The following is a 16066-nucleotide window of genomic DNA, read 5'->3' as shown; positions in this document are numbered from 1 at the left end:
AATATTGAACATAATACAATTTGGACTTCAATCTGCTTGCCCGTTCCATTTCTGACATTTATCAGGTTATCTTGAAATATTAAGTTTTTTAAAAACACACCATTTTTTTACTATAATGCTGGATTTGATGTTTTCTTAGGCATGTCAGGCAGTGATATAGATTTGAATTCAGCTGAGTTCTCTGAGACAGATTTTAATTGGTATAAGTAATCCTTCCCCTGCACAAAGACTTCCATTCTCACTGTCTGTAAGGGAAGAAGTGGCTGATAAACTCAATTATTTATCTCAGAATAGACTTGATAAAAGTTTCCCCCTCTCTAACTGACGCTTTTCCCTTGGATGCATTTGAAACTTTTCTCTCTCCTACCCACTTGTATGTTCCAGTCATCTGTCAAGGTTCTGATTCAGAAGAGCATCCTTATTCAAGAATGCACCTAAGCATGTGGCTGCATTTCCTGAATTGGAGCCCGTAACAGAATTTTTCTCTCTCAGGCAGGATGGTATCCAAACAGAAATTAACTTTTCTTCTGTTTTACAATCTGTTTGAAGACCATTATAATTATAATGATCCCTTATTAATAAGAAGCTTTAACATACACATTGACTCATAAAAATACTGTATGCTATCTTCTTGTAGCCATATTGGTCCCAGGACATTACAGAAGCTTAAAATTTTCAGTGTCTGCTATTTGAACTGTAGCAGTGCTTTGTTTGAATGCAGAGGAAGCACACAACTCTTACGGTCAATATTGTGTTCAATCAGCACACGCCTCACTTCATGTGCCCTTATCCTATGTGCGTGTCACTTTAGTAACAATGGTAGGAAAAAACATATGTAGATGGAAACCAGTGAAATCTGGCAACCTTTCACATGGGCAGTGGTAACAAAATGTCTTGTGGGCTACTCATAGAACCCCCATGGGCCTCAGGTGGTCCACCGCTGCCTTGGATAGAAAACATGGACTATTTTGGTTAATTGATCTAGCAGTTACAACCTCAGCTGTTCATCAAAAGCTCTGTTGCTCTGAATGTTTGACCTGTGGTGTGCTAAATTGAAGGGGTAGCTTATTTGGGTGCTCAGTACTTTCTGAAAATCAGAGTTTTTTAAGTTGTCTTGAGTTGAGCACCCAACGTCACTAGTCATTTTTTAAAATCTAGTCCAAAGGTTCTTTAAAAAGGCAGCCGTTTGCAGGCTCATCTATGGCTTTGTTCAGTGTTAATAATCACGCTTGTGCATGTTAACCTACAATTCCCTTGATTTTTTTTTCTTTGTAACATTTGGTTCCATGTCCTTTAGCTGCATTTTGGTATTGTCCTGACATTTTTATGGACAGTGCTTAGATACCTAGATACCAGGGAAACAAGCACTGTAGAAATACTTCCTTCCAATACATTTCCATTTATGATTCACTGCATTGTTAGCCGTTCATAAGGCACACAGATCATCTCTGGACTGAAATTCTCTATATATTTAATTGTAATATTTATATAATGCATGCAAAGAAGCCAAGTTCCAAACAGTTGGGAAGAACCCTGATAGAAAATCTTTCAACTGACAGTGGATATTGCACTGGGAAAATCCAGTGGGGCAAAAAGACGTACAAAAGATCTACTTCTGATTCCATCAGTCACGTGACACTGAACTGGAGTAATTTTAAATATGACATAGAAGAGAATTTCATGCTAGATGCTCTCATTGCTATGAGGGGTATTTTCAAGGCCAGAAGAACTGCTAGGCAAGCATTAGCAATTTTTGTAGCCCAAGTTAGGAATGCATTGACTACTGTTTCATATTATATTAATAAGTAATCCTGATGGGACAAATCTCCATTCTCAACAGTAATATCTAATCTGTATTATAATAATTGGTCAGTAAGGTGCATGTTTAATATAATGTTCATAGTTTTCAAATGAAGAAATCTTAACACTCCCAATAGAATCACATCTTGGTGTAGATGTCAAAAGGCCTTTTAGAAAACAGATATAGTAGTAGGCCTTGTTTGCCTGGTTGATTGGAATTTAGTTTACCATATCATAGCTATGGTATATAGTGCTCATAGTATAGACACGACTTCAGATGGCATATAGCCAATAGAGCAGTCAGATTAGCTGAAAGTTTTTAGCTGCTGATTTTGTTGGATTTCTGCCTTTGCCAATGAATTGCAGGCTCTTTAAAAGTATTCTGGTTTTGTAAGGGTAATGTAACTGTAATCAATATCCTAATATAATCCAAACAATGTTTGACTTCTCAGGAGCTGCAGACGGGAGTATAACTGCTGCCTCTTTGTTCTTGCTTTCCATTTGTTCAGGGTCAGGGTATACGACCTCCGAAAAAGCAAATCTTTGTGCTCACTCTATGCCCACCATTTAGGAGTGTCTGCTGTGCAGATGGATGACTGGAAAATTGTCAGTGGAGGAGAGGAGGGTCTGGTCTGCGTGTGGGATCAGCGGATGGGCACCAAGCTCTGGGAAATGCATGCCAGGTAACTTCAGCTGCTCGGGGAGCTTTTCTGCCAGGGCATTACCACATCCAGTGGCAGTAGGAATGACTGAGCTGGCAAGTGTTCACTTTAGTCCTGAACATCCTATGCCTAAAGTTGCTGCAGACAGCACAGTAGTTCTGTTTGTTTTCAGTCTCAAGTGGAATCTACGGTCTGTTCAGTTGGACTCTTAAGTTAAAGAGGAATCCAAATGGTTAATCGTGTGTGTAAGGGTTCTCCACAATTTTCATAGGGATTGTTGCTCATTTAATTTAAAGGAGCACTGAAAAAATACAAATGTGTAATGGCCAAAATCCTTTAAATAGGTTACTTCTAGCACATCATTACTGCAATGAAGGTAATTTTATAAGTTTGATTTTTCATGGTTTTTTTTTTTTCATTTTTCTAAGACTAGACAATAAATTGTTAATTTCATTTGCTTCCTTGCCATAGGACAATGTTGCCACGTATTGCTTGAAAACACTATCAAAGGGAAATGTTTTTGTTAGGTTGGTTCAGGGGGACAGAGCAGGGGTATCTTATACTGGTGTACGGTATTGAGTTTGGGTAATATTTCTTTTGTATTAGCTTTTGTCAAATCTCACTTTACAAACCCTGACTTTTGGGTAGTTTTGGCTTACCAGTCTCTTGTCTGTTTTACTGTTGTGCTAACTGTTTGCACCTGCTATGGCTTGGAGAGGTCAAAAAGGAGAGCTTCATTTAAAAAGGGTTATTCAACTACGGAGATTATTCCATCTTTAAGCACACACGCATCCACCAGCATACTCCCATACCTTTAAAAGGACAATAATCAGAGGGCCAAACTGATGCTTCTGCACTACTTTAGTAATACCGGTAGGAAAAAAAAATATGTAGGCAGAAACCTACAGATTTACATATCTATAGCTGTTTTATTCTGAAAGCACACAACGTTTGAACAATACTTTGGAAACGAAGAAAGACTCATTAGGTGCATGGGCCATATCTTGACAGCTTCCTTAAGCAGTTCTTATCAGGCAAAGTTCCCATTCGATTTAAGTTCTGCCCAAGCAAAGACGACACAGTTTACCCTTTAATACGTGTGAGAGTGATATCCTACTATTATCTCGTGATAAAGTGAAGAGAAGTGTCCTAATTTTAATGACCCTTTCTCAAGACCCAGGTGGATGAGACAAGGTATTTACTGTCTGGAGAGTTCAAGTCAGGTCATTGATTAATTTCAGGTGGTTCCCTTCTCTTTGACCCCATGAGTTGTTAAGTTCATTGTGATCCATCTGATGCATTAGGGACATTATTGTATTGATTATTTTCCAAGGCAACACTTAATGAATATGTCAGAGAAGAGGACGATTTGTATGTGATGGGCCTTTGGGGTGGAGGAGGAAACACAGCATATGACTGAAGTCATTCGATTTAGCAGTTATAAAATTATTAACCTGTGGATGAGCCAGAAAGGATAATTGAAATAAATAGTGCCAAGAGGCCTTCTCTGAAAGGGAAGGCATTATCAGGTATCTGTGTCCTAACCCACAGATGGGAAAGCAGTGGAGATGATTTGTTTGGTTGGACAATGACAGGAGGCATAACACACAGCCAATGAGATAAGCTATTTTATCATCCTCTGGGGTCATTTCATACTGAAAGAGTCCTGCCTTGGTACAAGAGTTCTGAGGTCAATACTTAGAACTACACAAGTGAAGGGTATGATGAGGGGAACACTTCAGCTTTGTGTCATGCAGTGGAGGACTGAAACGTTCGCAACACATGATTCCACCCGAAGTGTCACACACAAAGTGGATACTGTTAGCTTGGATGTTAGTGCATTCACAGAGAAGATAAGCATTTGTTCTGCTTCATAACCATGCCTGCAACGTGCTCTCCATTCTGTCTGTGTTCTAACAATACTCCACTAGGTGGTGCTAAAGGCAGCATTTTCATATTTAAATAGGTACTGTAGAATAAGGATGAGGAATCTTTTTTGGGTCGGGGCCACTAACCTACAGAAAAATCAGTTGGGGGCTGCACGCAACTGAGAAGCAAAAAAAAAAAAAACCACAACCCAAAAGAAAAAACACCCCTCACTAATGTGGCCCCGGACTAAGAGAGACAAACACTCGGCATATTCCCTCCCCTAACACACAGAACCAAGGGGGCCCAGGCTAGTAGATTTTATGTGTTCTACCCGTGCAAGGGGGGAGGCTGGAGAGCCAGCATGGGCTCCACAATGCTAGGGGACGGTCCCGAGCTTTAGGGACCGGATCCAAGGAAGCTGGGAGCCACATTCGGCCCCTGGACCTTAGGTTCCGCACTAAGGATGAAAGTGAGTCGCTGAATAGTCAATCACCCAATAAGCCTAAGCCTATTGGGTAGTCAAGTCAACTGCTCGCTTGCCTCTCCTACCCCGGCTGCTTCTGCATCAAAGGCAGCATGGGGGCGGGGAAAGAGGAGCCAATGATGAGGGGGAACTGGCTTAAAACACGGTTCCCCCCTGCACTATCTCCATGATGCTGTCTGCCCCCACTCCAGCGCTGCTGCCTCTATTAGAGGCAGCAGCGGGCGGGGGCAGGAGGTAGGGAAGGCTGCCATGAAGCAGCCCCTGTCTGCAGCAGCCCAGGTTGGCCATGTGCAGAGGCTGATGGACCTGGTGCAAACTGGATCCCACCCAGCTGGGCGGCTCTTACTACATTTAAAATGCAGAGCCGCAGCGGTCCCGGCTCTGTCCCAGCCCATGCTGGACCGGGACCTACCCCCACTATGGCTCTGCAGTTTAAATTTAGTAGGAGCTGGACTGCCTGCATGCCTGGCTCCTATTACATTTAAACTGCAGAGCCGCCACAGGGGGATAGCTCCTGGACCCCGCATGAGCTGGGTCAGGGCGCCTTCCCTTAATGAGTAATCATTTAGTTGATACAAATTGTATCGACTATAGAATTAGTCAGTTATCCACCTCTTAACATCCTGCTATAGAATCTCAAGGTTAGGAACACCAGATTTGCCAACTGACCAGTCAACCACACACCTCATTTGGAACTGGAAATACACAGTCAGGCAGCATCTGAGAAAAACATGCACGAAGAAGCAAATATAGTACAGTACTGTGTTAAATATAAGTTAATAAAAAATAAAAGGAAAGCAGAATTTTTATTCTGTATAGTAAAATTTCAAAGTTGTATTAAGACAATGTTCATATGTAAACTTTCGAAAGAACGATCAGGATGTTTGTCCAGTATTACGAACAACCTCCCTTCCCGAGATGTTTGTAACTCTGATGTTCTCTGGTACTGCCTAGAGCATTGGTTCCCAAACTTTTCGGCATCACGCCCTTTTTGATTTTTGAAAAACCCACCCACCCGCCCACATCATGCCCCCTTTTTGATTTTTGAAACCTCCCCCCCACACACACACCCCCAACAGCAAAACTGACTGGGGCAGCAAAACTTGATGGGGATAGGGGAGACTGTGTTGCCTCACGCCCCCATGGAATTTCTTCACGCGCCCCTCCAGGCCCCCCCCCCCCCCCCAGTTTGGGAACCCATGGCCTAGAAGAATGGAAGTCTAGTTTCTCAGGCTGTGAATAAAGACATGGAGCTGGTCACATGGATCATTGGCTAATTCAATAGAACAATTTCTGGGTTCCTGATTAAGTCATTTAGGTATCTGGCATGTGTAAGTAGATTCTCTAACCCACTTCTCCTGTTTATTTTCCAGACACCCCGTCCGTCATATCTGGTTCAATACTCACAGCCTCATCACAGCAAATATCCCAGATGAGAAGAACCCTCGGGGTGCCAGCAACATGGATGATGACCTGACAGCTCACCGTAGGTGAGTGAATTGGCTCTGGAGGACAGAAATTTCTGCACCTGAACACTCAGTCTTAAAGAGGAGTGGAGACACTTATGAAAATGTCGGTTAAAAAAACCCAGGTTTTGATGCCAAACCAGTAACCAGACAAATGTGCAGCATTTAAAGCAGATAAATCTTCCAAGTTATCGGGAAATAATGTGCTCATTATTTGCCTCTGAACTTAGAAGTCCCCTCTTCAGTAGGGGAACACACAAGCCACTGAAACAGCATAGGGAATGCAGCTCTCCTTGCCTGGCTTTAAATGTTAGTCATGGCCTCTATTCCCTAAGAGAAAACGCTGACACCTAAACTAAGGTCTTGTCATTTACATATTTGTTCACTTTTGCCTTTCTGATAACAAGTACCAAGCTGTAATATAGGGATTTTTTGTGTCTCCGAATAAGATCATTTTAGAGCAAGTAACTGTTATATCTATGTGTTGCTAAAGTAAGTGAAACAAATTTAATCTTTCAGAGGCCGGGAAGGGATTTCCTTCTACCTACAATATTGCACAGATGTTCATGATGATTTGAGCCTTATTTGCTTTCTTGAAACAACCAATGTTGGCTGCTTCTGGAAACTGGATACAGACTTCTTTTGTGTTGGTAAAGATTTAACTTTGCTTGTAACACAAGTCAGAATAGCACATTGTCCTCTTTTTCTTTTTGGCCTAGGCATCGAGGAATCATCTATGCCTACGAATTCTCAGTGGACCAGTTGGTTCGAGAGAGTGTCCTTCCTATTTGCCGTTCTTCCTATGATGAAGTGATTGGTTACAACTACAACATTGGCCTTGCTGTCCCCTATGACAACATTTAGGTAATTTAGGAATGGTTTTTCATTGATTTTCTGTGGTCCAGTCCACTATGAACCAACATGGAGCAGAAAGGAAATAGGGAATCACAAAAAAGGGATTACTATGATTGCATTGATTTGATATAGCATAATTAGTGAGCTGGGTTCTTGCTGAAAACTGAAGGTATATGAACTGATGCTGAGGCTGTCCCCAAAAGTACCACTAGAACATACTGATAATCCAGAATGACCTTTGCTCTAGTCAGTGGAGATTGAAGAATAAGTGGGAGACTTAAACCTGGGGAAATGGTCCAATTCCTACTGGTCATAGGAAGAGTGCTGATTATCCTCATGGCAGATCGATGTGTCAAGGTGTGGGAAAGGAGACCCCTGAGTGGCAAAATGAGAGAGAATGCTTTCTCAACAGGATCATAAGGGCACAGAGAAGCTCAAACCTGTGCATATGCTTGGCTGTCCTGAGTGAAAGGAACGAGAACTGGGAGAAGGCCTACTGGAGAGCTGCAACCTTGAGATCTCTTTCCTGCATAACAGCCTGCGTGTTTTGGAGGGCATGTCCAACAATCTGCAGCTGAACGAAGCGCAGTATACTTTTCACAGGCGGCAACTCGCTCTCGTCCAGGCTGGAGCAGCATGGAAACTAAGCTTGCCGTACACTTCAGAATTCTTTTAAAAGAAGTTTTAATTTGAAAAATGTCCAGACCTGTACATTAAAGGTTCATACATATATACTATTGTAAGGATTTGCCTTCTTAAAGGTTTTAAGGTTGGCTAATCCCTATGTAGTACTGGGAAAGGCTGCCATTCCCCTGGTCTCTGCTGTACAGTGCCTTGTATTGTACTGCCTCCCTATATATATCTGAAGTTGATTTGATTCTCTGGATGTCTCTAAGAGTAATTCTATGAACCTTCGTAAAATCACTGAGGTAACATGATATTAGAGACTGATCATCCCCATTTAGCAAAGCAGAGAGGACATAGCTGGCAAACTAAATGATTATACAAATTCTGTCATTCATCTTCTCTGTGTGATTAACCTATGTTGACCTCTGAGAATTGTACATGCTAAAGGATTGCTGGGTCTAACCCTGAATAAGAGAAGTTAGAGCTAAGGCATTGTCTACAGAGAGAGCCTGTGTTGATTTAACTAAATTTGGTTTAAAAACTGATTTGGCTAAGCTGGCGCCAAATCCTGCATGGTTGTAACTGCCATCAGTTTAAAACTGGTGGTAGTTCATTTAGCTTACATCTGTACTTTTCTGAGTGCAAAGCTAAACCAACATAAATCATGTTTAAGTGGATTCAGAGTGTCTACATATTTTCACTGGTTTATCTAAATGGGTTTAAAATTATACCTTTATTTAAATCAGCACAATTTTTTGTATAGAGCAGGCTGAGAAAGTTTTTGTGAAATGGTTTCTCTTTGTGTTGTCTCTGCACATAAAAATTAGTCCCAGAGTAACGTCTCCTGCCTGAGAAAAGACATCGTTTACAATTATTTATTGTATTTGTTTGTGATGTTTTCCATGACCCCCAAGTAAATTTCTGTGTGTTGTTGGGTTGTAACAACCCTGTTACTTTTCTCTAATACATTGTATTACTGGAAATGTGTAGGGAAAAACTCAGTCAAGGAGACCACACAATAAAATACATTTTATGTTTTCAAGAAGCCCTTGTTATTTCTGATCTTTGCAGTGTAACTGAACAATCCCTTCCATTCTGAAGATGCCTAACTTCTCTCCTTCTGCTCTGTGGTTTACTGCCAGGGCAACTGGTTTCATTCATACATGTAATAGAAATCTACCGAAGAACATTTCTGCTATAACTAGGCTATTCATTAACTGGTCTAGATGTCCCTCTATTCTAACCTTGACCTCGCTTTAAGTTAGGACAAGAGGAAGCTGTATATCGAATTTGGTGGTCCTAGCTCTTACCTCTTAGGGGGAGTTCTTGAACAGACACACACAAGCAAGAACTCTCACTCTCAAATATATAGGAGATGAACACACAAGTAAGTATGTTACCTCTGTCCCCCATAGAATACAATGGTTGCTGTGCCTTTGCTCAACCTTATGCCATGCTGAGTCACTCGGCCTCTCCTTAACCTTGCATCCTTGTCTTTGGCAACATTGTCAGTAGCTATATCAACAGAATAATTCCTCCCTTGCCCTCTCTTTACATAAGAACGGCTGTACCGGGTCACACCAAAGGTCCATCTAGCCCAGGACCCTGTCTGCCAACAGTGGCTAATGCCAGGTGCCCCAGAGGGAGTGAACTGAACAGGGAATCATCGCATGATCTCTCCTCTGACACCCATTCCCAGCTTCTGGCAGGCAGGGCTAGGGCCACCGCCCCAGCTAATAGCCATTGATGGACTTATCCTTTGTCAACTTAGGTTCTTTTTTGAACCCTGTTATCATCTTGGTTTTGTCACAGCATCCAAGGTCTCATAGGTTGACTGCATTGTGTGAAAAATTATTTTGTTTGTTTTAAACCTGCTACCTGTTAATTTCATTTGGTGACACCCACACCACCAGATCTAGTGTTATGAGGAGTAAATAACTTCCTAATGTACTTTCTTCACACCCCTAAAAACCCTCCCAGGACTGGTACTCCACACTCCTGCCCAGTCCTAAGCTTCTCCCAGAACTCACACCACAAGCTGCTCAGTAGAGGCAAAATCCCACCTCTCTCCTTCAAGCCCCCCTCTCCCAACAAGAAGGGAACACTTACACTAGGGAACAAGCAAGATCCCGTCAGGAGAGCAGTGAGGACTGGCTCTGCAGAGGGAGAGGGAGATTTTATAGATCTCTATCATATCCTCCCTTAGTTGTCTTCTTTCTAAGCTGAAAAGTCCCAGTCTTATTAATCACTCCTCATAGGGCAGCTGTTCTGTACCCCTAAGGACTATATTTTTGGGGTTAAGTCAACTTAACTCCAGCTTATTGCTGAACTAGCTTGCCAGAGTAAACCAGCCCTAGGTGTGTCCTTTTTTCTCCCACCCCACCCTTGTGTGCACCTTATAAAATACAACCATAAGCACAGATACATATTATTGGGCAGGATGGAGCTTGCAAGAGGGAAATAGTGGCATCAAGTGACCCTGCTCTCCTGATGGGATCTTGCCTGTTCCCTGGTGTAAGTGTTCCCTTCTTGTTGGGAGAGTGGGGCTTGAAGGAGAGAGAGAGAGGTGGGATTTTGCCTCTACTGAGCAGCTTTTCATGCAAAAGAGCTGGGGTATTAGTCAAGTGTACTACTCCGTCACCTTCCATGCTGCTGAACTCACCTCTCCCTCTGCAGGGCTAGTCCCCCCCTGGTTTGCAAACAGCAGACATTTCTGAAGGGTTCAAGGACTGGGAAAGGAAGAGGACAAGGAACAAATGGAAACCCTGCTCGATCACATATAGGTCATCGGCCGTGCAGGGTGTGAGCCCTGGGAAAAGCTAAGGTCTGGCCTGGGGTGTGACGTGCAGGCTCTGGGAGAGTGTTTAGGAAGTGAAGGGGGCTCAGGGCAGGGCCAGGGGACTGAGATGTGGAAGAGAATGTGGGAAGCGGGATCTAGGCAGCACTTACGTTGGAGGACTCCTGAGAAGTGGTGACATGTTCTTAGCAAGAGGCGTGACCAGGTGGCGCTGTGCTGCCGTTCCTGACCAATGGCAGCTGCACAGTTGGCGCACAGGGCAGGGGCAGTGCATGATTTCCCGCCCCTCCGACCATCCTGCCTAGGAGCCAGAAGGGGGTGTGGTCATTTCTAAGAGCCATGTGGAGCCAGGTGGGGAGTCTGCTAGTGGCAGCCTCCCATACCCCACCAACTCTTAACAGCTCAGCAGTGCAAACTGGAGCTGCCAAGTTCCCTTTTTGACGGGTAGTGCGAGTCAAACACCAGACACCAGGCAATGCTATTACACAGTTCTATATAGAGGCAAGATATTTTGGGGCTGAGCTTGGCTGGTAGCAGAGTAAAGCGCAGCTTGTTCGTGCCCTGAGCTAGCCCTGTGCATTAGCCCGGCCATGCAGCAGGGCTGGCAAGAAGAAGGGCAGAGGTTTGGCATCCAGGTTCCCTGCAAGCTGCACAGCAGGATGGCCACAGCTGCTTAATCAGCCTTGCCAGGCCAGGGGCTTGGGGCTCTATGCAGAGCTGCCTGGCTGGGGGAAGGGTACTTCTCCCTCAGAGACAGCAGCAGCGCCCTGCTAAGGACAGAGCAGGGAATCTCTCCCAGCCCAGTTTCTTGCTGCTTTGTCCTCAGCAGGGAGCTGTGGCTGAGGGGGAAGTGCCTCTCCCTCAGCTAGGCAGCTCCCCATGGAGCCCTGAGCCCGTGACTGGGTGGGGCTCATTAAGCAGCTGAGGGGCTGTGCTGCCCTGCATCTTAGAGGGAACCTTGTTTGGGGTGGCTGCTAGCACTGCAGGACAGGACTGGTTTGTACCATTCTAGAACCTCTAGAGGAGGAAGGGATAGAGGGTTGAGCTTCATGGCAGCAGTACTAAGCCCTAAGGACAAGAGATCTTTCCCCTTGTAAATGGTGCATTCATCTTCCCCCAACTCCATGTGGTTCCTGGACATTCACATGCTGCCTAGAGCCTGTTTAAAATCCCATTTCAGCAGGGTGTGTCTGGTGTCACCACTGGTATGGACAGCACGAAACCTGCATCACTTGGGAGAGGTGGGAGGCATGATGCGGGAGAGTGAGGGGTTTACACCCCGGAGTGATGTAACATAACATGTGACACTCACCATGGATGCTCCTGAATTAGGAAGCTTCCCCTCCCAGACAGCACTTGCTCTTAAGAACTCACTAGCTCTCAAGTATTTTCAAGATTCCCAGCGCACATTTGCTCATCCTTTAAATGAGAGCAAATCTCTCTTACCAAACATAACGGGGCCCAAGGATGCTTGCGTAAGGCAGAGACATGTACTACACCATTTCTAGTACACCCACACGCTGTGTGCCAGCCTAATGATTTACTGGCTTCCAAAGGCGGGGGGAGGGACAAGGGCTGACCTGCTCATTTGTGGCACAGGAACATTTTTGTGTATGCCACCTAGATTGCTCATGCCACATATTTTGCAGAAAAAGCTATTTAAAAACAGTCTGGAGTTTCTAAAAATGGTATTTTTTCCCCCTATTTTGCCCACTACAGACTACATTGGTATCAGATCGCCAAAGGAAGATATATATTATTAATATCAGCCAACAAGATAGTCTCAGTTTGCTTTAATCTGCCAGGCCTAGGAATAAGTGACCATCCATGTGGCTATTGGATCTTAGCCCCTTTCATTGGTAGAAAATTTCAATTCCTGGATCCTACATTTGGTAACATTTTAAATGGGTCATTGTTCCATCCCCACATTAGAGGTGGAAATGTACAACTGAGAAGAAAAGGAAACTTTTTAAGGCAGATGATTTTATTTCTTAAAATGGGGTTTTATCATTTGTAGTGTGACTGCACCTAGAAATGCCAACAAAGATACGGGCCACTCCCTAGGTTAGACGCTGTGTAACTGCTTTGCAAGAGCTGCTGCTTGCCCCAAGAGCCTATTGTGCAAAGAGATGGGAGGGGCTGTCTGAATCGGCTCAGCTGGTGGGAGTCAGAAGCCCATTGGTTAGTGGGCAGAGGACAGGTGAGTCAGAGGCACATGATCAATTCGGGGAGGGGAGGTGTATTGGGAAGGGTGGGGAATAATGAGTCAGAGGTTGAACGTGGGAGGCCTGCCCATCTGTGCATTGTTATCTTGCAGATCCAAAGACCCAGTCTAACTTGTTTTCCTATAACATTAAGCACGAGTCCCTTCTTGGTTTGGGGTTTTTTGGCTGCTGTTATCAATGACCAGTGTGAAAATTGCAAACTGAGGAAAACACATTCCCCCTTTCCCCAGCCGCACCTGCGCTTGGTGCTTGCGCTTATCCTTGGCTAGAGGAGGGCTTGAGAGCAGTTTACTGTGTTTGCAGTGTGCCTGGAAACAGCAGCAGCTGCTTTCTAGCTGAGGCCAATGGCTGCCTATGCCCCCTCCTTGCCGCTAGCCTCGGGTTGCTCTGCAACAGGCAGTTACAGAGAAACTGCCCTTCCAAGTTCCAGGCCACTTTGAAGGGTGGTAACATTTCCTCAGGCAGGTGTACAAAACAAAAGGGAATTTTATTATACGAAGGAATCTGCAATCAGACATTTTCTACACAGCACAACACTGTGCCTGTGGGAACATAGGGATCTCACAGGCTTTCATCACACATGCATCCGCAGCAAAACGACAGACATCTGGTACCCAAAGCATGGACCTGCCATTAGTAGTCACCGGCCTTGCTCCTCTGCCCGCGGCTTTGCTCCCCTTTCCCTGCAGTCCAGTGGCTCTGGGATGGGCGAAGGTCAGTGACAATGGGCAATAGGTTCCATGTTTAGAAAGCGGACGTGCATCTTGGTGTCAATGTCAATCCCCTGCCACATCTGGAATTGGAACAGGCAGAGTTAAATGCAACGGGTGGGGGGGGCTGGTAGAGCTCGCAACAGGAGTGTACTTGGCTGGCACTCCTGAGAGGCAGGGGGCCCTTTTCAGTCCTTCTGCCGTGAGCTGATCGGTTTCACACCTGCGCTGATGCCCACGGATGGTGCCAGGGCTGGTAATGGCTGCGTGTTGCTACCACCTGGCAGCTCTATGGTGAAGCAGGTTCATTGTCTCTGCTGAATTCATGTGGGGCGTAGGTCCACATCACACAAACCACTCTCCCATCTGGCACCCCTCGCTGACAGCCTCCATCAGATCAAAGCGGCCGTGGAGACCAAACTACTCTTAGAAGTGTGCCCTTCAGAACAACGCTGAGCAACTGGCAGGAGACAGCGCATGGGAAACCTGCCCAGCCAGTGCCTGTGTTGCACGCCTGGAAGCTGTTACTATGCTACTGGCAGGGGCTGGAGGGGAGAAAAGCCGGGGGCAGTGTGGCTTTGCTACTAACAAAAGGACAGGTGGCAGTGGGTAAATGAGGCCTTTGCAAGGTCACTGGTAGCCAGCCCTGCACAGGAACCATAGACACATTAGTGCATGGGTTCCCAAACTGGGGTGTGTGTCCCTCTGGGGGGCATGAAGAAATTCCAGGGGGATGCAAGGTGACCCAGCCTCCCTCCCCCCCAATCAAGTTACTTTTTGCCCCCCCCCTTTTTTTTTGCTCAACAAGTTTTGCTGCTATTTGGGGGTGGGGGGGGGTGTGGCTCAAAAATCAGAAAGGGGGGCGTGATGCCAAAAAGTTTGGGAAGAACTGCATGATTAGTGCAAAAGGATTAGGTGCTGCGTGCAAGTACATTTGCTGTCACAACAACCGCAAAATGGATTGGGACACAACAGCTGCACAAGACAAGTCTGGGGAATGAATTTGCCTGCTGGATTTAGCCCGAGGGGCTCTTCCCACCCCATTCAGGCTCCCATTGCAAAAGTTAGTCGGACCAACACAGAAGTCTTTGCTAACCTTCAGAAAGTCTTCAAAAGTGATTCCCTCGTACACCTGGTCTGGCTCCTAGGGTTTGGGAAGAGACACAGAATTAACGCCACTCCAGTTCTGTTCATAGCACTGAAAAGATTGGGAAGAGACAGGGTGTCTGGCTGGGGGCTTGGCAGTCAGAAGACCTGGCTCTTCCTCCATTTGTGCCTCAGTTTCCCCCCATAAAACAGGAATAATACCTAGCTACCTCTGAGTGCTAGGGTGCAAAGGATTGCCATTGCATAAGACCAGGGGGAGGAGGGAAAACAAGTGTAACCAGTTAGTTTTTGGCATGGGCTGATATTTGTGGGGGGAGAAGCTTGGAGACTAATCAAGCTAGAGGAAAGGAATGCAGCTGCAAAAGTTACAGAGTAGAAGGCCAGCGCCCAGGCACTTGGCCTTGTGGGGGCTGAGGCTGCTGGGACGTAGATTGGCACCGGAATGCCATGGTATCACTCTCTGAGCAAACAAGCAATGCAATTCTGATGGCGCCAAGACCAGAGCCTGCCACTATCACCTGCTTCTCAGCCTCAGGGAGAAGTCTCAGTCAGAAGCAAAAGCTGAGCCAAGCCAAAGGAGCAGGCACCAAGTGCTGACTCATTAGGACAGTGGAAGGAGACAAATTCCTTCGTTTTCAGGACTCTGGACCTCTTAGCCCAAGGAGCCTTGGAAGTTCCAGCCTTCAAACCCCCTAGGCTGCAATGGGACTTAAGTGCAAGCAGAATGGGACCTAAGGGCTGTGTCTACATTGGCAAGATTTTGCGCAAAAGCAATTGCTTTTGCACAAAAACTTGCTGCCTGTCTACACTGGCTATGAGTTTTTGCGCAAGGACCCAGACGTTCTAATGTAAGAAATCAGGGCTTCTTGTGCAAGAACTATGATGCGCCCGTTCAGGAAGAAGCCCTCTTGTGCAACTGTTCTTGCGCAAGAGGCCAGTGTAGACAGGCAACATGAATTTCTTGTGCAAGAAAGCCCTATGGCTAAAATGGCCATCAGAGCTTTCTTGCGCAAGAGAGCATCTACACTGGCACGGATGCTCTTGCGCAAAAGCACATGCCAGTATAGACACTCTCTTGCGCAAATACTCTAACGCAAGAACTCTTGTGTTAAAAAGTATTTGCACAAAATCTTGCCAATGGAGACTTAGCTGAGCTGTCTATACACACACAGTGGTTAGAGCTGGGACATTTACTCCTCCAGCAGGGTTTGTGTGCACTCATTTTGCAGATATGCAACCAGCTGCAATCAGACAGCGAGAGGGAATGCAGTGGCAGCTCCATGTACATAAGGTCCTGCAGTGCTCCACCCAAAATCATCCCCGGAGTGCAGTCAGTGGTGCATAGGTGCTGAACAAACTGGAGCTGGGCAGTACACTGTCCCATTGAGCAGTGCCAGATTATCCTGCAGGGCACACACAGACATGGCACAACAGCTGCACACTCCTATGACATCCAAAGGGGCC

General features: G+C 45.5%; 2 protein-coding genes across 3 annotated transcripts in view; one reads left to right on the top strand and one right to left on the bottom strand.

Annotated features, from left to right (window-relative positions):
- The window catches only part of FBXW8 (F-box and WD repeat domain containing 8), an 81698-nt gene extending 72890 nt beyond the window's left edge, over positions 1-8808 (top strand). The window contains exons 9-12 of the mRNA XM_075898175.2: positions 2310-2483; positions 6189-6305; positions 7001-7145; positions 7549-8808. Coding sequence (XP_075754290.2) covers positions 2310-2483; positions 6189-6305; positions 7001-7145 — 436 coding nt within the window. The 3' untranslated portion in view covers positions 7549-8808. The remainder of the gene's footprint in view (positions 1-2309; positions 2484-6188; positions 6306-7000; positions 7146-7548) is intronic.
- The window catches only part of TESC (tescalcin), a 39895-nt gene continuing 30886 nt past the window's right edge, over positions 7058-16066 (bottom strand). For both annotated transcript variants that reach the window (XM_075898176.2, XM_006128313.5), the window contains exons 7-8: positions 14592-14639; positions 7058-13578 (exon numbers count right to left, since the gene is read on the bottom strand). In XM_075898176.2, coding sequence (XP_075754291.1) covers positions 13501-13578; positions 14592-14639 — 126 coding nt within the window. In that variant the 3' untranslated portion in view covers positions 7058-13500. The remainder of the gene's footprint in view (positions 13579-14591; positions 14640-16066) is intronic.

The sequence above is a fragment of the Pelodiscus sinensis genome, chromosome Z, assembly GCF_052426305.1.
Source record: "Pelodiscus sinensis isolate ZL-2025 chromosome Z, ASM5242630v1, whole genome shotgun sequence".
NCBI classification, from domain to species: Eukaryota; Metazoa; Chordata; order Testudines; family Trionychidae; genus Pelodiscus; species Pelodiscus sinensis.
The sequence above is the reverse complement of the archived record's forward strand: the minus strand, read 5'-3'. Positions and strand labels throughout refer to the sequence as shown.